Source organism: Sander vitreus, chromosome 24, assembly GCF_031162955.1.
Source record: "Sander vitreus isolate 19-12246 chromosome 24, sanVit1, whole genome shotgun sequence".
In the NCBI taxonomy this organism is placed as follows: Eukaryota; Metazoa; Chordata; class Actinopteri; order Perciformes; family Percidae; genus Sander; species Sander vitreus.
The window spans coordinates 2,887,025-2,912,004 of NC_135878.1; the positions used below are offsets into that span (position 1 = coordinate 2,887,025).

The window sequence follows — 24,980 nt, forward strand, 5'->3', positions numbered from 1 at the left end:
AGTTTCAAGGGCTAAGGTTTGGTTTCAGAGGTGAACGGGACACAATTGATAAATTGTTATATAAAAATGTTTAACAAAAAAATCTAAATGAACAACGAAACTTTACACTCAATAAAATAATGCTTTATTTATCTTTAAGAGCTGTGTCTTTTACTTTATTATCTTTGATTGATGATCAGTTCTTGTGTCTTTTTTTTAGGAGAATGATCTATAAATAAAAACAGCTACATATTCAAAAATGCCCAGGGGCTCGTTTCAGAAAGCAGGTTTAGTGAAAACTCTGAGTTTGTTAACCCTGAGATGAGGGAAACTGGGTTTTCTGTTTCAGAAAGAGAGGTAACTTCACCTCAGAGTCAGTTACTATGGTAACTGAGCCTGTGAACCTAACCTGGTCGGGAGTTTCTCTCAGTCTCCTCCCTCTGACACAGCCCTCTTTCATTTCCTCATTCATTCATTCACCATGTTAGACAGACTATAAAATGGTTTTGTTCTGAACATGACTTTTCCTTTTGTCGACGATCCCGTTGATGAAGAAGCTGTATTACTTTGCAGGGAGTTAAACATACGTCGGGAGATGATATTGAGACTATAGATGCATTTTAATTTCCAGATAACTACCTATTTGAGCTGTATCGTTTTTCTTCCCAGTCTATCAGTTATGTATCCTACATAACCTTATCGTCCTCACATCACTAACGTCACCCATCGTGGACATGCTCTTACATCCAGCAGATTCTTTGTGTCGCATTACATTATTTTTCAAATGGCAGTTTTCTTTACAACATTGGTGATGCGGATCATATTAGTAAAGCCACTGTATAGCAAAGCGCCGTCAGAAGCACTGAAACGTGTTTTAAATGTTTTTGTAGTGTTCCCTGGCCACAAACCAGTAAGAGCCATTAAAAAGGAGTTCCACAGTATTGCAGGTGAATGATGTAAACCCTTTGAAATAAAAGATTATGAATTATGATTCTGTTAATGATGATGCTGCAGCCTCAGAATGGGATTAGTAGGCCTAGACTAGATTAGTTTAGTAGGTAGACTTTTTCGCCTGCAGTATTGCACCTAAATGAAATAGATTATAGGTTCAGTACCATTTCACCAGTAATATTAGGCTATACTTATGATTAAATATGATATACACTATATTGGAATATATGCCTTTACTCTTGCAGCAATTTTCTCCCCAGGCAAATTCTCTCTCTTTTGCAGCAGCTGCTGTGTTGCTTTTTTTTAACGAAATACATGTTCAAACCCGCTGTATGTGTGCATGAATATTTCCGCCGACCTGTTCGCCTGTGGTTGTTACCATGGTGAATCGTAGTATCATGGCTCCATTCATACTGCCTTTTTATTGTGGTGGTGCACGCACGTGAACCTACTCGGAGTTGATTGAACCAACTCAAATCAGCTGTTCTGGAACCGAAATCTCAGAGTTTCCCATCTCAGGGTAAATCAACTCAGACATCAGGGTTAGACTCAGAGTTTGTTGAACCTCCTTCCTGAAACGGACTCCAGGAGTTGGGAGACTACTTACAAGCTACATTTAGTCACAACAACCTCCATCAAAGTATGGCAGCTTGGATGGAAAAAGAGAATGGGGACATCACCACCACCACCTTGCCTTTGAATAGATTACAGTTTAATAAATATCTAGTTTTGGAACTTGGTATAATGTGATTGAATGGCCTGTACTATAGCAGTGAAGCGCGCTTAATGTATTAACAGTCATCCCTTTTGTAATCTGTCATTGTGCTTTCTTCATGGTAAAAAAAGGATTAAGATGAAATGGGGAACCAATTTAATATCCTCTGATAGACCCCAGATTGTAGCGCTCAAGCATCAAAATGCCCTTAGTGTCACATTATGCTGGACACTGTGGCGCCTCTATATACGGCAGGAGAACAGGGTTTCTAATAGTCTTGTCTGTGTCCGGCCACTGAGCCGAGGGCTGGTGGGAAGGCAGCTCGACCGCAATAAAGGAGGAGAAAGTCAGCTCGCATTAACTTCATGTTGACCCTGTGAATGCACGCTCGTAGGCACACAAATCAGAGACTGGCCCTGTGCTTGCTTACATTGGATAATATCCTTTCAGAATCGCAGTCTCATTATATGTTCTTGTAAAAAGACCTTGTAAAAAGGTGGGAAAGATTAAACTAGTCTTGAGTTAAAAAGAGAGACGGAAGAATCTAAAGCGGTCTGCTGCATGTTGTCTCCAGGTCACCGCACGCTCTACATTGGGGTTCATGTTCCTCTGGGCAGGAGATCGCACCGACGTCACCGTCACCACGGACACAGACACAGGAAGAGGTCCAAGGAGAGGGACTCTACAGCTGATGATGGAAGAGAATCCCCCTCACACAGTAGGTCTTTTAAAATGGATGGAAACAAACTCCAGCAAGTTATGTGTACATTTCAAACCAGTTTCACCAGTGGACATCATGATCTAAATATTTCCTGTTGCATGCTTTCCTCCTCCGCCTGTCCCATTTGCTGCAGCAGACACTCCAGCTCAGAGGGTGCAGTTTCTGTTGGGGACAGAGGATGGCGACGAGGAACATATCCCCCACGCCCTGTTCACCGAGCTGGACGAAATCTGCCTCAGGGAGGGTGAGGATGCCGAATGGAAAGAGACAGCCAGGTACAACGCTGCAGTTGGCCACATGGGCTGGGTCTGGCCAGCTGTGCCATTTTTTTTCTATGTTGCACCTGAGAGTTTGATCCTGTTTGTGTCTGACTGCAAGCTTTTTTTAAAGGGCTGTTGTTATGGCGCCATACCTACTGTATCAGGATGTGCACACTTTATTTCATTTCACACCACACACGGTTTACCTTCATAACAACTTACAGCACGTGTTAAAAAAGTCCTTTATTGAGCAGGATGTCAAAAGTAAATGAGGGAAATTTTCTACAACAACCAAAATGCTGTGTTGGGATGGGGAATGATAAAAAAAGTGCACTTCTGTCAAATACAAATGTATCATGTCACGTGTTTTTAATGTGTGCAGGTGGCTTAAGTTTGAGGAGGATGTTGAGGATGGTGGTGAGCGGTGGAGTAAACCCTACGTAGCCACTCTGTCTCTACACAGTCTTTTCGAGCTTCGCAGCTGCATCATGAACGGCACTGTGATGCTGGACATGAGGGCCAACTCTCTGGAGGAGATCGCAGGTGAACACTTACAAATGTCCTGATGTCTTGTGTAGCTCAGTGGTTAAAACTAATATATGACTGTGCCACATCTGAGCAAACAAATGATGTAAAATTTTCCAAGGATCCATTCTCAGGCCTCTTCTTTTCAACATTTACAAGCTCAGATAATGGAAGACAACAAAATATTTTAACATTGTGCATATGTAACACATTTATTTAAAAAAAGACTCCTGATTTAGTATTGCACCTCTGTAACAATTGCTTTTTTATTATAAAATTAAACTTGCCTTGCCATGTCTGTTACTATTAACGAATATAAATTCTTAAAGTTACCATTTCAAAGATTTGGAGCAGAGGCCGGGTCAACAAGGCTGACTGTGTTTTAGTTTTTGAGGGTAGAATTAGAGTGTTTATCTGATTGTAGGAAAAACTGTGCAGCTGAAGAGATCTGGTTTGGTGCGATTTAATCAGCAGCAGTGGGTCGTTTTTTGTCAGAATAATCAGCTTAGCAGTGGTGGCCGCCACGCAGGGATACACACCATCAGGAGCGGCTTTTGTGAATTTAAAATGGACTGTTCAAAGAGTAATGTGGAAACCTACATTTGTGCGTTCCCTTGTGTGTACTTTTACTTTTGTAGACATGGTTCTGGATCAGCACGAGTTGTCGGGCCCTGTAGGTCAGGATGCCAGGAGGAGGATCCGCGAGGCCCTGCTCAAACAGCACCACCACCAAAACCACAAGAAACTGGCCAACCGCATACCTATTGTACGCTCCTTTGCTGATATTGGCAAGAAGCAGTCTGAGCCTCATTCCATGGACAAGAATGGTGAGCAAATGGTCTGAACACACACACACACACACACACACACACACACACACACACACACACCCCCCCACACACACACACACACACACACACACACCTGCAGTCTTTTTATCACCCTGTAATATTCTCTGCTTTTCCCATGGTGATCATATATGTTGTACGTAAATATATACAGTATTTTTTTAATGTAATGTTGTAATCCTTTGCATGTTTTTTTCCCAAAGCGTGTCCATCTGTGACTTACTTTTTTACTGCTGTTTGTAATCTCATTTTCTCCTCTTGTTTGTGTTTCTCCATGTTTGTGTATGTTTGTTCTCGTCTCCTGTATTTTGCATGTGCGTGTGCACGTGTGTCTTTCACCTAACCAGTAAATGGCCTCTATTATCAAACCATAAAGTCCCACAAGTGTTTGCCTGAACTCCCCAAGAATACTCCACACAGCAAAGCCTTTTCCTGTGTGGCATGGCCGCGGTGTGTGTGTTGCGCGTCATGTCTGTCCACCCCTCCATCACCTTTGAGCTCCTCCAGGAGCCGTGGCTACATGAACCCAGACACGCCCTTTGGCAATACCAACACCAAACGCCTTAGTGTTCTTCAAGCAGTTGCACAAGGCTACTGTCCCATCGCACATGAAGAAACAGAGCAGGAAATCTGCACAGGCAACCAGAGCGCCTAAGCTGATGCTAAACACTAAAAGCCTAGATAGTAGTAGTAGTAGTAGTAGTAGTAATATAATAAAAAGGAGCACATTAAAGTGGAGAGTATCATCATGAGAGGTTTGAAATGGGTTATGTGCAGTCAAGAAGAGACAGAAAACTTCTGCATTCTTAAACTCCTGCATCTTTATGCACAGTCTCACAGTCGTGATGCTCCTCCAGCTGTTGTATATTTAACTATTGAAAGTAAGGCAATACAAAGAAAGGTAGATGGTTTTAAGTATGCAGGAGTGTTTTGTACTTTCAAAGTCTTAAAGTCTTAGTCATTCTGCAGAATTATTTATAATTAAAAAAAATGTGCAGTGTAACAGTTTTCATGATAATGCTTTCCACTTCTTGTCATTGTCAACATGTTTAATGACTAAAAACGGTAGATTTGTGAATCGTGTTCTACCTTCATAACAGTTTAAAACATTACTGGTGGTAGCTCCTCGCTTTAAACTCATGGTGTAACGTCATAACACAAAATCTAATCTTCAGTTTGTTGCCTTTGGGTTCGTTATTCAAAGATTGTTTTTGGAAATACGCTCTTCACTTTTTTGCAGAGTTATTTATGCCAACCATATGTCTTTATGGTTGTGAAGCTGATTGGCTTAGCTTAGCATAAAGACTTGTAACAGGGGGAAACAGCTTGCCGTAATAAAATCTGCCTACAAGCACCTCAAAAGGTCACTAATTAACACGTTATATCTAGTTTATTTAATCTGTATAGAAAGGTAAGTGTAAAATGACTATTTGGGGATTGACAATGGGGGGTTATGTTCTGGACAATTTATGCTAAGCTAAATAGCTACTGGCTTCATTTTGAGTGGTATCGATTTGTACATCTAACTCTCCGCAGGTAAATACATGCACTTCCCAAACTAATCCTTATGAGGCAATATTTCGACATTTTGGGTTAGATGAGAAGCTTAGTGTAATTGCCATGTCTCTACGCTAAATATGAAGCTGCAGCCAAGCTTATCACAAACACCGGAAACAGCGGGTAATGGCTAGTCTGGCTCTATCTAATGGTGAGCTCTAGAAATGCTGGTTGAAAGATTTTGCTACAGAGCCAGGCTATCTGTTTCCAATCAGCTAACCTAAGCAACCACTGGCTTTACTGTAGCTTCATATTAAACCGACAGCTGTGAGAATAGTATCAATCTTCTCATCTAACTCTGCAAGAGAGCGTATAAGAGCATTTCCTTAAGTGTCAAATAATGGCTTTAGTGGTAGTAGCATCATTCCTTGACTGAATCGGTGAAACTGAGCAAGCCACATTTTCAGCGTTCCCTTCAAGAGCTGTGATTTGCTCAAACAGCTGAAGCATTCACATCACAAATTGCTTGAGATTTAAATTTAAAAGGAGCAATCTTTGACTTTGTTCCAGCAAAACTAAAACGAAAAAAAAAAAAACATTTGAAATGATCACCTATTTGTTAATTACACTTACATTTGAACTGGAAGTTAAAGATTGTACCTCATTTAGTTTACACTTGATTTGGAAAGATTGCACTTAAGGTCTACCTAAAACCACTATGTCCACTGAGCATTCTTCAGATTAATATTATGCTAACTCACCAGGTACACTCTGAAAGAGGGTACAATATTATCTTTTGTCACTAGGGCTGAACCTTTTTTTTATCAAAGGTACAGCACCTACTGCAAAAGGGTCCACTGTTGTATCATATTTTTCAGAGAATGTAACTGTACCCTCTAGTCACTCACTGGGGACCTTCGTCTTTGTGTGGGAAAGTAGTATTGTGATAGCCTGAGTCTCCATGAAAATTGACATGTTGGTTTCCTGCTCTGCCTGACAGGCCAAACGGTCTCACCTCAGTCCCAGCCAGCTAACAATGAAGGCAAACAGGACGTCAGCCGAGAAAACAGTGCTGTCGACTTCAGCAAGGTGAGCAACCAGACCCACCACGGATCCTGCTGTTTATCTACGGGCACTGATAGCTGGACACATAACTAGTGCTGTATATTTAACTAAGGTTGGGTTACGTGTGAAATGGTCACCATAAATCTCTTGCCCTGGGAAACCGACTGGAATTTAACAGGAGTAAAGCTTGTTTTCTTTTGTTGTGTGGACCATCAGGGTCCGATCCAGCCAGTATTTTGGATTTTTATTCAGATTGTTTGCTGTAATAACCACTTTTAATCTGTCTACCTTTTTGTTGTTGTTGATAAAAGCAGGACAAAACATTCATACTAATCTTTTGTCTAAAGATGCGGTGCTGTTGTGGTTTCTTTCTGCCTCACAGATTGACCTGCACTTCATGAAGAAGATCCCTCCTGGTGCTGAGGCATCTAACGTCCTGGTAGGGGAGCTGGAATTCCTAGACCGCCCTGTGGTGGCCTTCGTTCGCCTGGCTCCTGCTGTGCTGCTCAATGGTCTGGCTGAGGTTCCCATCACCACCAGGTTATACACAAACTGCTGGCAAAGCCCCCTGCTTTTCTCTGCCTCTTTCTCTTTCTCTTTGTATTCCGTATCAAGACTGGATAGATGAGCTGATAATGGATTTGACTTTTCCCCAAACCTGTCCTTTGTGTTGCACAGGTTTCTTTTCATCCTGCTCGGCCCTCTGGGAAAAGGTCCACAGTATCATGAAATTGGCCGGTCTATTGCTACCCTGATGACTGATGAGGTGAGGCCTAAGTACAACATTATCAAGGTTCAAATTGAAGATGTGGTAATGATGCTTGCAGGGTTGGAAGAAGCATTTAGATCCTTAGTAAAAGTAGTAACACATCAATGTGAATGTGCACCATCACAAACATGAGACTGACTGTAAGACTTGACTTACTTGAGACTTGAAGGCTAATAGCTGATTAAACTAAAAAAGTAGTTTTTGGAGCGCTGCCAAACTGTCATGAATAATAAATAACATAACCAGGAATGCGCTCAACGTCTCCATAACCTAATGCACACTCTCACTTGCAGCTGCTGGTACCAGAATGAAATGAAGAAAACTCTAAATTCAGATGAGAGAAATGACCCTTTCATTATCAAATTCATTTGTCTATACATATAAATGAGTAGCTTAATCGTTTTATTTTAGTTTGTTTTTTAAGGTTATATATGGCATTAGGGTACTTTATGGATTAGAGAAATCCCTGTGTAAATCAAAAGTCCACCTACCAGCTCTAGAGTTGCTTTTCTATAACTGACCTGCCCTTTGACCTCTGTTAAAAAACAGGAGAAGCCTTTGGGGATCAGCAGAGTATGACATAAAAACAGTGACAGGATTTCCCACAGTGCAGCTATGAGCTAATGTTATTGACCGTCATCAGAGCCAGATGTTGCCTTTTTCTTACGTTGGCAGCAGTCCTCTGGGATGATGAAAACAGAAGTGTATGGATGTGAGCCTACTTCATCACACATGGGATTGAATTGTACCCATCACCATGATTTGCTTTTCAGCCACCGTGTGCAAGAAATATGTTCTGTATCCCAGTAAATACAGTGTGATGTTCTGATTATTTCACATTTGTTGTTCATGTTATCTATGGGGATGGGAATAATCATCTGCCCAATAAACCCTTTATGGCACTGGTATATGACTTTCTGTAAATCCATTGAAATGTACTCAGTGACTGAGCGTAATAGCAGAAAGCAGACTTAAAAAAATAAATAAATAACTCCCTTCATCTGCTCCACAGATTTTTCATGATGTTGCTTACAAGGCCAAAGACAGGAATGACCTGGTGGCAGGCATCGATGAGTTTCTGGACCAGGTGACAGTCTTACCTCCTGGAGAGTGGGACCCTTCCATCAGAATAGAGCCTCCCAAAAACGTGCCCTCTCAGGTAAAGCATTAATCAAAGTAAAGCATTTTGTACGCATTTATTGGTTGGTCGTAACAAGGTGAACAGCATGACTGGTTACTTTTTGAAAGAATCCTCTCCATTGATGCCACTCAAAAAGCTCAACCACAAAACTAAACAGTTTGAGGGACTGTTTAGAGTTAAAAATATGTCTTCATATATCACCGTTATTTCATAATGTGGTTGTGAGTCCCCCTCTGCTAAGAAATATTTTAACATCTGTGTTCTCCTCTAGTCTCAACTGCGTTGTACTCTGTGCTTTGATGCTGCTCCCCAGGGTTCTGCTCTCAATCCTCTCAAAAACATTAGTTACGTTTTCTCCCATTAGTTATTTTCGTCTACTTTGAAAATCCACCATCTTGTTTTGGAGAGAAATGTTGTTACATAACCAAAAGCTTGCTGCAGATGGTTTAAAAAGTCTGGTTTTTCTTTTTGTCATTAGGCTAATGTAGTGAATTATTGACATACCAATGTGCAATTAAATTGCTATGCTGATGAAACTGGCATGTTCATGCATAAGACATCAATCATTTGGCATTTATTAAGCTTGGTTAAAAATATGTTGGTGTAGCATCTGGTGTCAACAAATGTCTCGGACTCAGTGCAGCTGACGCCTGTTGTTGTTCTTATAATGATGGCCAGTAATAGACAGTTGACTGACAGTGATCTTAACGACACAGGAAAAGCGGAAGATTCCCCCTGTTCCCAACGGAGTGACAGATCTTGGAGAGTCGGAGGAACATGGAGGGCACGGTGGCCCTGAGCTCCAGCGCACTGGGAAGTAAGTGTTGCATAGAGACAGTGTGATTTGTTGTACAGCAATGAGCTCTCTAAGCTCTTCTTTGTCCCGGTCTTCCTTTCGCCTGTTAGCTGCCTCACAGTCCCAACATATAAATTTAGCTCTATGAAGAGGCCAACTACCCTACTGGCCCATTATCATTCCTCACACTTCAACTCCACAAAGACCTTTTGTTTGCATTTTAATTTATTAAGAGTTTAGATACTCCACCACTCGATCCCACACATGCAGTAACATTCTTTAATATTCCAACATTGTTATATTATTTAGACTTTGCCTCATGCACTTACTAAAGTTCTGTACTTACGTACAGTTGTTGAGGTACTTGTGCTTTACTTAGAATGTTTATAGAATGTTTCTTCAAACTTCTACTTCACTACATGTAAATGTATCTGATAGCTAAAGTTACTAGGTACATTCAGATTACGTGCAATTTTTTTTTACAGATTTTCTGAAAATTCAACCTGCTCTACCTTTGGATGGAAACTTGACTTATGAGTTGTTAACACACAAGACATTTCGCTCTCAACTGCACACATGGTTTCATGTAATTAACTGTTTGAGGCACAAAGAGATCCCATTATCCAATATTTAAAAGAAACCATTAGAGAAAAGTCAAAAAAATGAATATAAATTTGTGAATCAGAACTTTTTTATTCTTATTTCCTCTCCAGTTAATCACCTCATGACCCCCCAGATTTGTCTTGTGACACTTTGGATGGGCCAGACCTTTGAGGTTGGGAACCACTGGACTAAACTACATAATTGTGTATATATAGTAAATCAAACCAGCTTCGCCTCGAACAGCTACAACAGTAAAATGCTGCTTCACCATTGATGCGTCTGTATTAACAATCTTAATGTCATGTATAATAATATCTCACTCACATGGACCATTTCTGCAGAACCAGTACTTTTACTTTTGATATATTTAGCTTATGGTACTTTTACAGTAAGTGTAATGAAGTATATTTATGTTTTTGCATTGGAACTTTTAAATGGTCTCTGAAGTCCCAGGGTATGTATTAATGTTTGAGAGTACACCTAGGCATTTAAGGGTTAAAACTCAAAATGGACCTGTAGTTATTTTTGTGAATAACTCTTTGGTAAAAACACATGTGACTAAAGCCTTGACATCAAGAATTTAATTTTCACATAATTGTATGGCACAAAGAGACAGCATGATTTGACAAGGCAAATATTAAGATTTACAGATAGGATTCAAGATGAAAAAACCTCATGCTGTCATCACCCAGAAATCACCCAATGACAAGCATTTTGAACTTGAGCTTGGAACAATGAAATGATAGTGCAGTGCGCAGGGGTGTTAGATGTACATGTTGGTGGTGAAGAGTGAGTGATGTGCTGCCGCTGAGCTGTGGTATGCTGCAGTACAGGCACTTATCCCAGCTAAGATTGGCCGGAAGCTCAGTCTCAGCTATCAAATTCCCCCCCATGCCCCAATCCCTCCACCACCACCACCTCCCGGGACATGGCATTGCTGCCTCAGACTGAAATAAGCATAACGTCCCACCTACTGTTGCCATAGCAACCCATTTCAGCCGGTTCGCCACAGTCTCAGCTCGCTGCAGCAGGAGAGCCTTCTCACTGTGGCTGAGAGTCATTAAAAAATGGATGCACGACTCCACAAATGTACACACACACTTGCGTGGATATAAACACAGAAGTAGGCTGAGTGCAGGGGCAGTTTGTGTGCCCTTTTCAATATTTTGTCTTGTGGTTCACATGAGTAACACTGTAAGTACATATACAAAATCCAAAAATAGAGGAGCTAGTACTTTCAGGAGCTATAGAAGATATGCTCGCACATTTGTTCAGCAGTGGAGAGAAGTACCGCCGTACTGCAGTTGATAAGGTCCAAATGAATGCAGTATTAGAACATAATGCAGTTTATTTTAAGGGATGGTTTGACATTTTGGGAAATAAGCATAGTCACTTCCTTTAATAAGTTAGATGAGAAGATAAATGCCACTCACGTCGAACTGTGTTTACAATGTTTGTGTTTACAGAACTGCAAAATGACATTTGTGGTTCCATATATTAGCATATACCTTTTGTTTGCGTGCAATTCTTTCATAGAATCCTTGTTTCACTACAGGTTTTTTGGCGGGTTCTTCATGGACATCAAGCGAAAGGCTCCTCACTACCTTTCCGACTACACAGATGCCGTCAGTCTGCAGTGTCTGGCCTCCTTCCTCTTCCTCTACTGCGCCTGCATGTCACCTGTCATCACCTTTGGAGGACTCCTGGGTGAGGCAACAGAGGGACGTGTGGTAAGAAGCAACATCTTTATTGCTCCCAAGAGAGTCTATGATCTTGGACTTAAGCTTGTAATAACAGATTCTTTTTGGCTGCTTAGGGTGCACTGGAAACAAGTTGTGAACACAACGTTACCATATCATCACCTCGTCTTTGTACAGTCATAGACATTATATTCCAGAGAATGGAGTTTTGAAACATTTTAGAAACAACCAAGGTCAGATGTTTTCTTCCCTAGTATTTAGGGATGACATGGCTCAGAACACAAGCTCTTTTTCACCCTGTATCCAACAGTTGACACCTCTTGCTTAAAGGCACCTAGAAACTAGTTGCTGAGTGAAGGGAACGCACTCTCTCTGGAGAGTACCACTTAACATAATCTTGAGTAAGGTCATGTTCCACGGCTGGATTTTTAGGTATTTGCAATAACACAAAATTAAATGTGATTTTAAATGAGGTTTTCTTACTTCTGGAACTAAACCCAAAAGTTCCAGTTGGTCTTCGGCTCTCTATACCTGCTAAACGTCAGCATGTTAGCATTGTCACTGTGAGAGTGGTGCCATGCTAGCGTTAACATTTAGCTCAAAGCACTACTGTGCTTAACTGAGTGATTGTTAAGCAGTTGAATCAGAGCATTATTTCCTGTGTTCCCAGAGTGCTATTGAGTCCCTGTTTGGAGCTTCCATGACTGGAATAGCCTACTCTATTTTTGCCGGTCAACCCCTCACCATCCTGGGCAGCACTGGGCCTGTTCTTGTCTTTGAGAAAATCCTTTTCAAGTTCTGCAAGTAAGTTATCATCTTTTTCCTTTTTTTTTTTTAGTACTAATTGTGTTTTTGTTTAGAGTATAATATTTCAGTGTTTATGATGTATGTGTGTGCTGTCTGCTTGAGTGGGGGTGCCCTATCTAGTTGCTTATCCCTTTTATTCCTGTGTATATGTGTGCGTCCTGTCTCTCAGGGAATATGGCCTCTCCTACCTCTCCCTGAGGGCCTGTATTGGCCTGTGGACCGCCTTCTTCTGTCTACTGCTGGTGGCCACGGATGCCAGCTCACTTGTCTGTTACATCACACGCTTCACTGAGGAAGCTTTCGCCTCGCTGATCTGCATTATCTTCATCTATGAGGCTCTGGAGAAGCTGATCCACCTGGGGACGCACTACCCCATCAATAAAAACAACAACCTTCAGAAACTCACACAGTACTCGTAAGAGCTCTTTTCAAATCCATAAGTGTCTTTTTTGTGTGTCTGCTATAGTTTTGGACTGTTGGATAAAGTAAGTAATTTGAAGATGCATACTGGCATTTTTCACAATTTTCTGACATTTTATAGAGGTTGTCAAACTGAAAGGGAGAGTAAAGGGGGAGGGGGTGGGGGGGGGCGTGGAGTGAGAGACGTGAGGTGTTCCTTCTTGAAACAATAACTCTCAAATCTCTTAAATTTCTTAAATCTAAACAAACAGACATATACATATATTATACATATATATTTTCGATTCAGTGTGACCTACTCTTCCAGATGATATTTATTGTCTCTGATCATCTCTAATTAACGTCCATAAATTTACTTCAAAAAAAGGATTATCCATATGACTCTAGAATTTGCCTTAAATTGTCATGTTTTTAAGTTTTCTTCAGTACAGTGTTATCTATTGACTGTACTGTCCTTGTCTGTACATGCACGGTGCCAATTTGGATAAATGTAAACAAATATAGGCTTAAAATCAGGGCTCAACTTGTAGTCCACAGAACAGAACTAAGTGGGAGGGTGCTGTTGTATCAATTTTGTCTGAGGGAGGGCCTACACTTTAAAAAACCCTGTTAGACTCTATGGATGCTCGATTAATAATAAAAAAATAAAAACGTTACTCCAAAAATAAGTAGACTGTTGTCTCAAAAGAGTTTAAATATATTTGGACACTGAATCAATAAAAAACGATTCTTTTCCTTTGAGGAACAGCAGTAACAATATAGACTACCTCACACACTCAGTATCTCGAGTTCAGAAGCTATTTACTCGACCTTGAATTTAGGGGGAAGTCGATAAATGACCTGCACCCACTTATTAAATATCTTTGGAAAGATTATGAACTAACTAATGTTAAATATCCACTCTAAAACACACTAACCCTTGAAGCATTCTGTGTATTGTTGTTGCAGCCTATGCTGCATACACAGTGTACCCAACTTGGCACAAGTGTTTTGCTGCATCATCAAACAGATGGTGATGTTGTATAGTAGACATGCTGCCCAGTTTTCCTGTAATGGGTTTTGCTTTATGGTGACTAATCCCATGTTGAGTGTGTGTCAGGAGCATCATGCATTATCCCGTCACATAAGCTGGCTGCTGGACGATGTCAAGCCAAAAGCTCCTTCTGTGTTTTGTATTCTGATGTAGTGGACATCAGGGGATGCTGACATTTAGTTTAGTAAAATGCCAGCAGAATAAGTCCTTTCATGTTGATGGCTCAACATGTTGGAAGAGGTATGAAATGTAGAGTGGAACTTTGAGGAACGCAATTATTCTGCACATTATTTTCTCAATTATTGTTCTATAGAAATGTCAGAAAATATTCACTAATTCCAAAAGCCCAAGTACACACATTGACTATTAACTTTTTATCTGTCTGTCTGTCTGTCTGTCTGTCTGTCAACACTAAGAAACCCATCAAATATTCACATTTGAGAAGCTGAAAATCGGGGATTTAGATAGTTTTTAGATTACTTTAGAAAACTTTAGATTACTAACACAAAAAAATAATATTGTCAGTATTTATGCACGTTCTGTAATTGTATCTACACTTTCTAATTATACACAGCTCATTAGGGGTGTTTATAGAGATTGGAGATTATTTCATAAATTATATTCATAAAAAGTGATCCTTTGGTATATAGTTATTAACCTTAACAGGACACAATATATTGGGTGGACTTTTGTGTTCCCTTTAAATGCAGTTGTTCTTTAACTATGGGATGTCCTGCTAGCTACAGGTCTTTGGAGAATAAATGTATGGTATCCTAATCTAATATTAGACGTTATGATTATATGTGTACAATGCTGTGTATTTGTTGGTGAACACAAATGGTCCTCGATAGGTGCCTTTTCTCTTAATTACTCAGAATCTTAAATCTCTTAAGAACTGGAAGCCAAATTGCTTGTTTGTTCGTTTGACTTTCACTTTTAAATGTGTTTTTAATGAATTCATTTATTTTCTATTTGTTTATTCACTTTGTTCTCTTATAGTATTTAAGAATATTTAATATATTTAAAAATATTCACCATAGGTGTGCGTGTGTGGAGCCCATCGACCCCAGCAATGAGACCCTGAAGTACTGGGAGGAGAGAAACATCACGTCCTCCCAGGTCAACTGGACCATGCTGGAAGTCAATGTAAGGAACCCTTGCCATTTAGAGTGAATTATAGCAAAATAGCTGTACATAAGTCACATAGAAATAAAGGTCTATGGCATTGAGATCCTTAGATCTTGCGTTCAGGTAGATTTCTAATGATGGTTAAAGAATCCAAAGATGATCTCTGGGTCTGTAAGCTGTTAAGAAAAAGCAATCAAAGTGTCATCCTGAGTGAAGGAGAGAAAAGAAACGGTTAACGCAGACAGAAATAGCACATGTGAACACAGTTGCTTACCCAGCCTTCAATAAACACACAAACAAAATACCCTAGAAAGTTGGGGATATTTATACACTCTCTGGCACCGTGTTGTGTCTCCCACACTTTGCTTCACCAAGAAGTGTTATAAGTCTAGGCAGGGATTAAGAACATGTGGGCAGGATTTTCACAGGATTTAGCCGTGCAGAATAAGCATGGAGATGAAGTGTGAAGACTGGATTCTCTCACTGTCCGACACAAATAAGTAATGCCAGTGGCGGCATTCTGTGTCACTGCTACACATGCTTGTAGACGTATAGCCTCAAATAGTTTGAGAAGCACCCAAGGCCACTTGGATTGTATGCAAATGGTTGAATCGTGTACTATTAAGATTTTTAACGCAGAGAGTACTGAATAAATCAAAACTGAATGTAGCAGATTGCTCAGACTTCACTAATTCACCACTGACACCGACATCCATCATTGTCATTATCTCCATTGCCATTCTAACCATTTTTATTGGCATCATTATCACCACCACACTCATCATCATCATCATCATCATCATCATCATCGCCGTGTCCTCTGGTGCCAGTAGGAGTGCGAGATGTTTCACGGAGAGTTTGTTGGCAGCGCCTGTGGTCCCCATGGCCCCTACATCCCCGACGTCCTCTTCTGGTGCGTGGTCCTCTTCTTCTCCACCGTCTTCATGTCCGCCTTCCTGAAGGAGTTCAAGACAAGCCGCTACTTCCCCACCAAGGTATGTATCGCACTTTAGTCTTCCCTAAATAATGCACAAACACTAGGTATGTAACGATGCATCGCGAATCGGTTAAAAATCTGAATAAATGTCTACCGTTACAGATAAAAAAATGAATCGCAATGCAGTTTTGAAACGGCCTGGGGCACAATCCACTTTTGATTTCACTTGTTTGACTTCAGCCTTCACTACATTTTCTTAGATCATTTATTTGAAGAGATTTTTTTTTCCTATTTATTTAGTTATTTGGATGTGGGATTTGTTTTAAAAATCTAATTTTAATTTTTGAAATTTGTTTTTATTATAGATTCAATGCTATTTCAGTTGCACTTTTGATAAGAGGACACATGTCGTTTTGCAGTTTCTATAAATAAGGGAATCATTTTCTGTCATTTGTCTACAGCTCATTCTGTTGAAAAAAATGTGTGAGACAGTCGCATCGTGAACTTAAAATTGTGAACCGTATTGAATCGTGAGTTAAATGTGTATAGTTACTAACACTACTTCTTACCATCTTTTTAAAATATTTTCATCAATTGTGTAGAACAGGCGCTTATAGAGTTCCTGTTTGGCACTGTCTTCAAGTGTATAGTAGCTGCAGAGTTTTATTTTTATAAAATAATTTTATAGTTTTACTTCTAATTTTGTTATGGGACTGAAATTGGTTTAGAAGCCGTGGCTTTGCCTCTGTCTGGGTCATTTTAGATTAGTTATGCTGAGAAATCCTGCAGTCTGTGTGGCCATTCTGTGTGTGCAATTTCTATGTTTTATCATTGAGATGACACTCATGAGCTAATGTGTGGCGTGATGCTGGCACACTAATCTATAGTATACCAGCGCCACCTTGTGGTGATGAATACTAAACTGTATTCTGGCTGTGGTACAATATTTAAATGTCTAAAGTCAGACAAAAGATCTGCTACAGAATCTTTTTTGGAAAGAGAAATATACAAAACAAAAAGAATAAAAAATGGGCTACATCAACAGAGAGACAATCAAATATATTCATATTAGAGTCTGTAAAATAAGATTAGCTGGGAGCTGTCACTACAGTGTGCATATCTTTTCTGTGGCTTTAGCCTTCAGTTTGGTTTTTGATCCAACACCTGAAGAGGTTTGTCGACAACATTTAAATGTAACATGGAGTTTGTCTGAAGAGTGTGTCTCTTTGTTTCCTCCAGGTGCGGGCCATAATCAGTGACTTTGCCGTCTTCATCACCATCCTTATTATGGTTCTCGTAGATTATGCCTTGGGGATCCCCTCACCTAAATTACAGGTCCCCAACAAGTTCAAAGTAAGTTCACATGAAAGCTGCTGTATGCATCTATTTGATATTTTTATTTAGATCTTGAAAGCCAAAAAGACAGGTGAATGCACAACAAGAATGTAAATTAGATTTGATGCCAGCCATGTAATGTTATCATTTTTTTAGACATTGATATATGCTCGTATTGGTTTTGTTTTGTTTCCACACGTTTGATCATTCAACAGCAGAAAACCAGATAATAGAAGTAAAACAGATGTGACGGGACAGGTCAATAATTGCTACTTAACTCTAGAATCTAAGCAACTGCATTACAATTGATTGTAGCTTGTCAAATGTTTCCTTGCAATGTGCATATTCAACTTTTAAGTTTCTTTCCTGTTGCTCAAAATAACTATTCGCAAAATGTAAGTCAAAGCCATGTAACTAGTTCTTTGAAATTTGTCTTAGCTCGGGAGGCCTATACTGTAGAAGCACACGTGTGCATTTCTCTACATATTATCACATTCTTTTTCTAATTTCTACCTTTCTTTTGACTGTCCCCAGCCAACCAGGGATGATCGTGGCTGGCTTATAAACCCTGTGGGGCCCAACCCCTGGTGGACCACCATCATCACCTTCCTCCCTGCTCTGCTCTGCACCATCCTCATCTTCATGGACCAGCAGATCACAGCCGTCATTATCAACAGGAAGGAGCACAAACTAAAGGTTTTTTTTTTTAAACCTTCAAAAATCACAAAAAATAACCACATGAATGCCTTTTTTAACAAACATATATTATTATCATGCTCTGTAAATCACAACCAATTATCTGCATCAATGAGAGATGCAGGTATTTGTAGTTATTGCCTACTTGTGCAACGCATGTGTTAATGAATCTCAATCTCCATCTGCCTCTCAAAAATTAAATCATTAGCTTCAGGGCTGCTGTTGTTGACCCTGACCTCTGATTTTCCTAAAGTGTGCAAGCAATAACAGAGAAATCATTTAAGTTAGCTATGCTGTATCTAAACCCCCTGTCCTTGTCCTGCCCCTGCAGAAAGGCTGTGGATACCACCTGGACCTGTTTGTGGTGGGGGTGATGCTGGGCGTGTGCTCGGTGATGGGCCTGCCGTGGTTCGTGGCAGCCACTGTGCTCTCCATCTCCCACGTCAACAGCCTGAAGCTGGAGTCGGAGTGCTCGGCCCCCGGAGAGCAGCCCAAGTTCCTGGGCATCCGAGAGCAGCGCTTCACCGGCCTCATGATCTTCACCCTGATGGGCTGCTCCGTCTTCATGACTTCTGTGCTAAAGGTCAGCGGATAAACGCCAAAATATACACCCACACAGTCATTTTACAAATATTGTCTTTTCAGTTTATTTTTTCATGATGACAATAAAAACATAAAAACATTTTTTTATTAAACAATAGTTTTAGTCCTGATCCTGAATATTTATGTCTGTCTCCAGTTTATCCCCATGCCTGTGCTTTATGGAGTCTTTCTGTACATGGGGGCTTCCTCACTCAGAGGCATTCAGGTGAGCTCGGAATATTGCCTGCTGATATTTTTTCGGAAGATGTAATGGAGAAGAGATGCAGGATTCATTATTGTCCGTGTGTATCTGTGCAGTTCTTTGACCGTCTGAGGCTGTACGGCATGCCGGCCAAACATCAGCCAGACTTCATCTACCTTCGTCACGTCCCGCTGAGGAAGGTGCATCTCTTTACCATCATCCAGCTCACCTGCTTGGTCCTGCTCTGGGTCATCAAGACCTCCAAGGCTGCCATTGTCTTCCCCATGATGGTAACCGGGGGCGTTTTTGTGTATGCATGTATACTTGTGTGCTTGATGTTTATGATTGGTTGATATCTGTCTGTTTCTGTGGCATCAGGTCCTGGCCCTGGTGTTCATTCGTAAGCTGCTGGACTTTATCTTCACCAAGAGAGAACTGAGTTGGCTGGATGACCTGATGCCAGAGTGGAAGAAGAAGAAACTGGAGGATGCAGCAGAAGAGGTGTGGTAATAAACAACAGCGTAGATAAACAAATGCAAACTCTGATGACATAAAATGCCTACCACTGCAGCGGCAAAGCTGCTATCCATGCAGCGTTTCAGATTTTCTCGTCTTTTTTCTTCTTCAGGAGGAGCACAGTATTATTGCAGAGGAAGAAGGCATTGTACAAGTGCAAATGGAGGGACCCTACAAGTAAGTCATTTAGATTTTTAATCATATTCTGCATTTAAGGTGTCCAAGCTTCCCTCAAAAGCAGTTTTGTCAGTGTCAACTGCTGACTTGATAATGTGTGACTTTGTTAGACTTGAAGGAATAGTTTGACATTTTGGGAAATAAGAATATTTATTTTCTTGTTCGTGGTAAGATGAAAAGATTGATACCACTCTCATTCTTTACACTAAAAATAAAACTACAGCTGGTAAAGAAATAGTCAAGAAACCTTATAAAACCACGAATTGTTGTTTTCACATTTCTGTTTGGATTAGACAAATGCGATTGTATGTGTTAATTACTGAGCTTTAAAGATGCTGGTAGGCTAGCTGTTCAACTATTGCTTACAACAGGTAGTTTGATGCGAGCAGCTCCTGTAGTTATCAGTCTTGCTTGCTTTGTGTTTTTGAAGGAGTGACCCAGCCACAGTGAACATCACTGATGAGATGTCTAAAGGATCTTTCGGAGGTGTGTGGAAGAGTGTCAGCCCTGGTGAGAAGGAACCAAGCGCTAAAAGGTTAGCTTCATAATCCACATTACTTTCAGATATCCAGATCAGTATCTCTGTAGTCTATATATTTGACGTTCCACTTCCGGGATTACTCCGGTGCGGCACGAAATTCCGCCGGTCTTTTCGCCGATATATCCGTTTCTTTCCTCTTTCTTTGTGTTGGAATTTTAAACTCCGGTGGATTTATGAGGACTATGGTTATCTGCTCCTGACATCTCTGCAGGGTAAATCCAGACAGCTAGCTAGGCTATCTGTCCAATCTGAGTTTTCTCTCACACAACTATTTTACAGTGGCTCCGTGCGGAGTTTAGCGCCACCCATGACGATTGTGATTGGTTTAAAGAAATGCCAATAAACCAGATTTTTTTTCTCCTATCCCGTAATGCTGTGTGGAATAGCCAGAACCTCCTTCGCTCCTCAGCGTGTGGATGGTCTGGCAAAGTGAGACTAGTATCTCTTATACATCGCTTTGAGGGCTTGAATACCACAATGCACAGAGACTTACTGATTCCAATGTGGTTTGCAGGGTCAAAAAATGTCAATTTCAAGGGAAATATGGTTTCTTAAGCCCTATTCGCACAGGACAAGTATTACCAGGGGACCACGCATGATTTAGAAATAACCCCCCCCCTACGTCTGTGTTTCATGCAAAGTCTGTATATGATGCCAAGGTTCTGTCAAAACTTTTATTTATTAATTGTCGAAGCAGCCAATACAACACCAAATCACAGCGATGCTGATTCACACAGGACTAATATTATCACGCGACCTCTGTGTTTTGGCAAAATACGATAGATCATTTGCGGTGGGATTTTTACTTGACAAATTACAGACATGGTGGATTCACACGGGATTAAGATCACAGACGACCTCCTCAATTATTTAAAATCACTAGAGGTCCCCAGGTAATACAAGTCCCGTGCGAATCGTACTTTTGGGCGTTAAAGCAAGCAGTGGCAACTGTTTATTAGCGAAATGTTATGGAACATTTACTTTTTATTTTTCCAGGAAACTGAGGAGCTAGTATGTTTAGATAAAAAGGATTTATCTCAGTGAAGCTGTGCCTTCACAAATCTCCCACAGTGTAGACTAACATTGTGTCTCCCGCCTGCCTCTCTCATTCCATTTCACCCCTAAGCTCCCCTTCCTAACCCCTCAGAAGCTGAAATCCCAACGGTAAGTTGTTCCCATTCCCTGTCAGCATGGAGTGTCTTCTGTTTACTGCTAATGACTGTTGATTGCTGCATGATGAAAACTGTGTTGGACTTTGTGTTATGATTCAGTGATGGTAGTTGACTCAATAAATAGAGCGATAAATCCGTAATAAACAGAGGTTGATGAATTGACAGCACAGCATGTCCTGGGTGTGCATGTTACTTCAAGGACACATTTTATGATGTCCTCCGCATGTTGTAAAAGTTGTAAAATTGATAGCTTTATTTTTCATTAAGACGTAGCCTATCGTATATTTCAATGTCACAAGATATTGAAGAGTTAGGGCAAACCTCTATGACATATTTGCATGCTGTGTGATCTGCAATGCATCTGCACCTGTGTCTAGAATTAGCTTTTTGTCTATTTTATACTTTGCTTGGTTTACTTCTATTTTCTTCATCGTGCAGCTGTGGCGGTGAAAAGCGACACAAGCGGCGGAAGCATGAGAAGAGCTTGGACAGGGAGACAAGTTTGTGATGACACGTACTGGCAGTGCCACTGTGCTGTCTATCAATAGATCAAAAAACTAAAAAAACTGTACCGTGCCACACACAACCACCTTTGTACTGTGCTACACTGTGTTTTTGTCATGTAAGTCTGTGTGCAAGTTGTGTAAAACAAATAATTTGTTTAGAAATAGTATTAACACAGACTCATTTGTGTTCTTTTTCTATGTATATCAATGTTTGGTGACACCAGCAACAGAAAGAAGTCAGACATATATGACACTGACAATAACTGCTGTGTCAATGGGCCAATTAAGTACACATTTTAAACAATTTTTAAATCTACTTTATTTGTATTTTGTATGTTTTTATATTTTTCCAACAGTTGTGAGTTGTCCTTTTAAAAACCTGCCACAGCAAACTGCTAATGGGTGGGTTTTGTGTGCAGTATTTAATGCTGCATTTGACTTGATGCACCTCACAATAGAAAACCTAAAAATTAGATATTTGCCAATACTAATCTATTTCATGGCATTCAACAAAGTTGGCTATACAGTAAATCTAGTCTTTTTTTTTAAGTATTAAATATACATTTTATATATTCTGTATATCTAAATGTTTTTCTGACAGTGACAGCTCATATTACTCCAGAGTCTTCTCCATTTCTATTTTACAAATAAATGTCTCTCCTCCAGTAAAGCATTTCCCCAAACGGGTTAAAGGAATAGTTCTGGGAAGCATTCTGGGAAATACCCTTATTTGTTTTTTGTTAGACGAGAAGATCGAACAAAAACTGAAATGTTAAAATGTTTAGTTGTTAGGAGTTTGCAATAGCTTTATATTTAGCATACAGACATGAGAGAAGTAATCGGTCTTCTCATCTAACTCTCGGCAAGAAAGAGAATAAGCATATTGACCAATAATGAACTATTCCTTTGAGGAAAGTATACTTTGGGGGCAGTTTATTGGAAAACATTTTCAAGCTAGAATTTCCGCATAGTTAGTAACTTTCAGTACATCTACTGTAGCTACTTGGCCTTGGCTTTTTAAAAACAAAACAAATTTGCAAATGCCGATCTAGGGTGACTGTTCAGAAAAATCTGTTTTCCACCTGCATACTCTTTCTCATCTTGTCAGTAAGTGTCATCCATGGACATGTGATCTCCTATCCAAATGACCCTCAATGTGTTAGCATCTGAAGCTAATTGTTTAAAAAAAAACAAAAAAAACACCAAAACACCTGCATGACGGTGAAACAGACTTGACTTGTCTCGCTGCAGGACCATGGTTTCTTCTAGAGATGCAATAATACCTTTTTTCTGGGAAGGGAAAAATGTAATAAACGGTAAAGAGTCTTAACAATGTATAATACATAGTATATTTTATTCATGTAAAATGTTACTAATATGTTACTAACATGAGGTCGGTGTTGAAGGCAGGTTTTTGTTGTAGATGTTCTTTTCCCATTGTCTAATTGATGGTTCTTAGTTGATTAGTGAAACTAATAAGAGGTCAGAATTATATCGATATCAAATATTTTGACCACTTCTCTGTGGAATTCTGCCTTAAATTTGGTAGTGATAGCTGTACACTTTCTGTTTAATAATTTAAGTCACCTGTATAGAAAGCTAACAGTTCAGTTCTGTTGTTATCGTGATTTGTTTCATGGGAAAGAGAGGCTGAGTGAGTGAGAGCATAAATAAAGATCTTAAACCAACTCCGCTGAATTGTGGTAATTTATTGATCCCTATACTTCAGAGGTCAGTGGACATGATAGCTAATTCTAACTGTACTACTACTACTACTACTTATAAGATAAGAAATAACCTGGTACCCAAGTATATGTAATTACTTTTCTAAAATTAGTGATACGCATGGCTATTCCACTAGGGGGAGTTCCACAGATTACAGGCCCTGCCGTTTTAAGAGCTGTATGGGAAAGGACTCTTTCGGCAGCTGTCTTGTGGAATGGCTTACCTTCCAACCTTAAATTGTTGAGCTCCTCCTACTTTCATTTTAAATCTTCAATAAAAAAAATGGTTATCAAACCCATAAACAAAATCAAAAGATCCTTGAAGTACTAGCAATATTGTACTGTTGTCTGTACTGTATTGTCTGTTTATGTGTCTGCTTGTCTGTCTGGGAATTTATCCCTTGTTTTCTATTGTGTTTTAGATCTGTTTTACTTGTTTGTTTTGATTATTAGTTGACCCCTTTGTCCTCAATGTTTTTAGTCCATGTGGTGTTACTCCACTTCCATCTTAAGGACCACAATGGAAACAAGCCTTTGGGCTTTATTGTGTTTTTATCCTTTTGAACACCTCTTGTTGATTGTTGTTCAATAAAGTTTTTCAATTCAATACTATATATATACATATTTAAAAAATGTAAAGTTACTTTATACAAGGCAGAAGCTCCATGTCTTTGACCCCATTGGGGGTAGGGGGCCAGAGAGCACCCTGGGGCCAGAGACTGAAGCTTCTCTAGCCTTCGTATGGCAGAGCTACAGGAGAGGACTGGATCTCTGCTGTTCATGCTCCCAGAGAGACCCCTTTCTTTGTTTAAAATGACTTCATAAATCAGAAATAGTGGGAGAAATCTGTAAACAATTTTGCAATTCCTGCAGGCCTGTTTTGGGTTGTGTTGTGTGGCTTTCCCTGATTCCTGATCCCATATGAGGAAAACTAGAACAGACTTGGATTACATGAAATTACTGCTACGAGAAGATAATCGTGTAAGTTTACATTTGGAATTAATGTCATAAACAAATAAGTTATGAAGTATTCATATTTAAGTTAAGATAATGATCCATTGAATCAATATTCTTAAACCAATAAGATGTATATTATTCTGAAATGGGCCATTCTGCAAAATGAGTGCTTGCTGTTCTGTGCCAAATACTCGCTAGATAACCAAATGTGGATCAATCTGCTGCTGGAAATATTCCCCAGCACATGGACGTTTTCTTCCGGTTTGAGTAATGTTTGATAGAAACTACAATGAAAAATGACTGATTAAAAAGGAGTTGGCAGGCCCGGAGGCGCCCTGGTGGCCAAGGTTTTTTGGTGCTGACTATGATCCCCACCGTCCCAAAGTCCAGCTGGATATCTTTTATATGTCATTACCTATTGCTTTCTCACCTAATTTCCTGGCATCTCTCTACTGTATGTCTAAATACCTGTGTATATATATAAAAAAAAAAAACCTGAACAAATACTTAAACCCTTGTGTATCACTAGGGACATTTGGGCTTTTCAATTTTTAGATCATTTTGGGGGTGTTGATGCCTAAGGCATACACTTGTGTGTGGGTGTGAGTTTCTTTTTCGAATTTTGGAAGTTCAATCTTAGCTCCTAGAATAGGTTTATAATACACTGTCTAATTAAA

At 39.9% G+C, this 24,980-nt stretch overlaps 1 protein-coding gene across 4 annotated transcripts in view; it reads left to right on the plus strand.

Annotated features, from left to right (window-relative positions):
• Positions 1–23,311, plus strand: part of LOC144512542 (sodium-driven chloride bicarbonate exchanger-like) — a 45,914-nt gene extending 22,603 nt beyond the window's left edge. For 2 of the 4 annotated variants that reach the window (XM_078243295.1, XM_078243297.1), the window contains exons 5-27: positions 2,220–2,363; positions 2,500–2,641; positions 3,009–3,169; positions 3,790–3,978; positions 6,497–6,585; positions 6,944–7,101; positions 7,240–7,327; positions 8,343–8,489; positions 9,188–9,288; positions 11,426–11,600; positions 12,241–12,374; positions 12,547–12,792; positions 14,871–14,976; positions 15,792–15,953; positions 17,135–17,248; positions 17,765–17,926; positions 18,258–18,509; positions 18,666–18,734; positions 18,827–19,000; positions 19,089–19,211; positions 19,339–19,403; positions 19,834–19,938; positions 21,555–23,311. In XM_078243295.1, the coding sequence (XP_078099421.1) occupies positions 2,220–2,363; positions 2,500–2,641; positions 3,009–3,169; positions 3,790–3,978; positions 6,497–6,585; positions 6,944–7,101; positions 7,240–7,327; positions 8,343–8,489; positions 9,188–9,288; positions 11,426–11,600; positions 12,241–12,374; positions 12,547–12,792; positions 14,871–14,976; positions 15,792–15,953; positions 17,135–17,248; positions 17,765–17,926; positions 18,258–18,509; positions 18,666–18,734; positions 18,827–19,000; positions 19,089–19,211; positions 19,339–19,403; positions 19,834–19,938; positions 21,555–21,624 (3,176 nt within the window). In that variant the 3' untranslated portion in view covers positions 21,625–23,311. Of the gene's footprint in view, positions 1–2,219; positions 2,364–2,499; positions 2,642–3,008; positions 3,170–3,789; positions 3,979–6,496; positions 6,586–6,943; positions 7,102–7,239; positions 7,328–8,342; positions 8,490–9,187; positions 9,289–11,425; positions 11,601–12,240; positions 12,375–12,546; positions 12,793–14,870; positions 14,977–15,791; positions 15,954–17,134; positions 17,249–17,764; positions 17,927–18,257; positions 18,510–18,665; positions 18,735–18,826; positions 19,001–19,088; positions 19,212–19,338; positions 19,404–19,833; positions 19,939–21,070; positions 21,109–21,554 lie in introns of all 4 variants that reach the window. The other 2 variants (XM_078243298.1, XM_078243296.1) reach the window with 2 other exon arrangements.
• Positions 23,312–24,980: the final 1,669 nt, after the last annotated feature.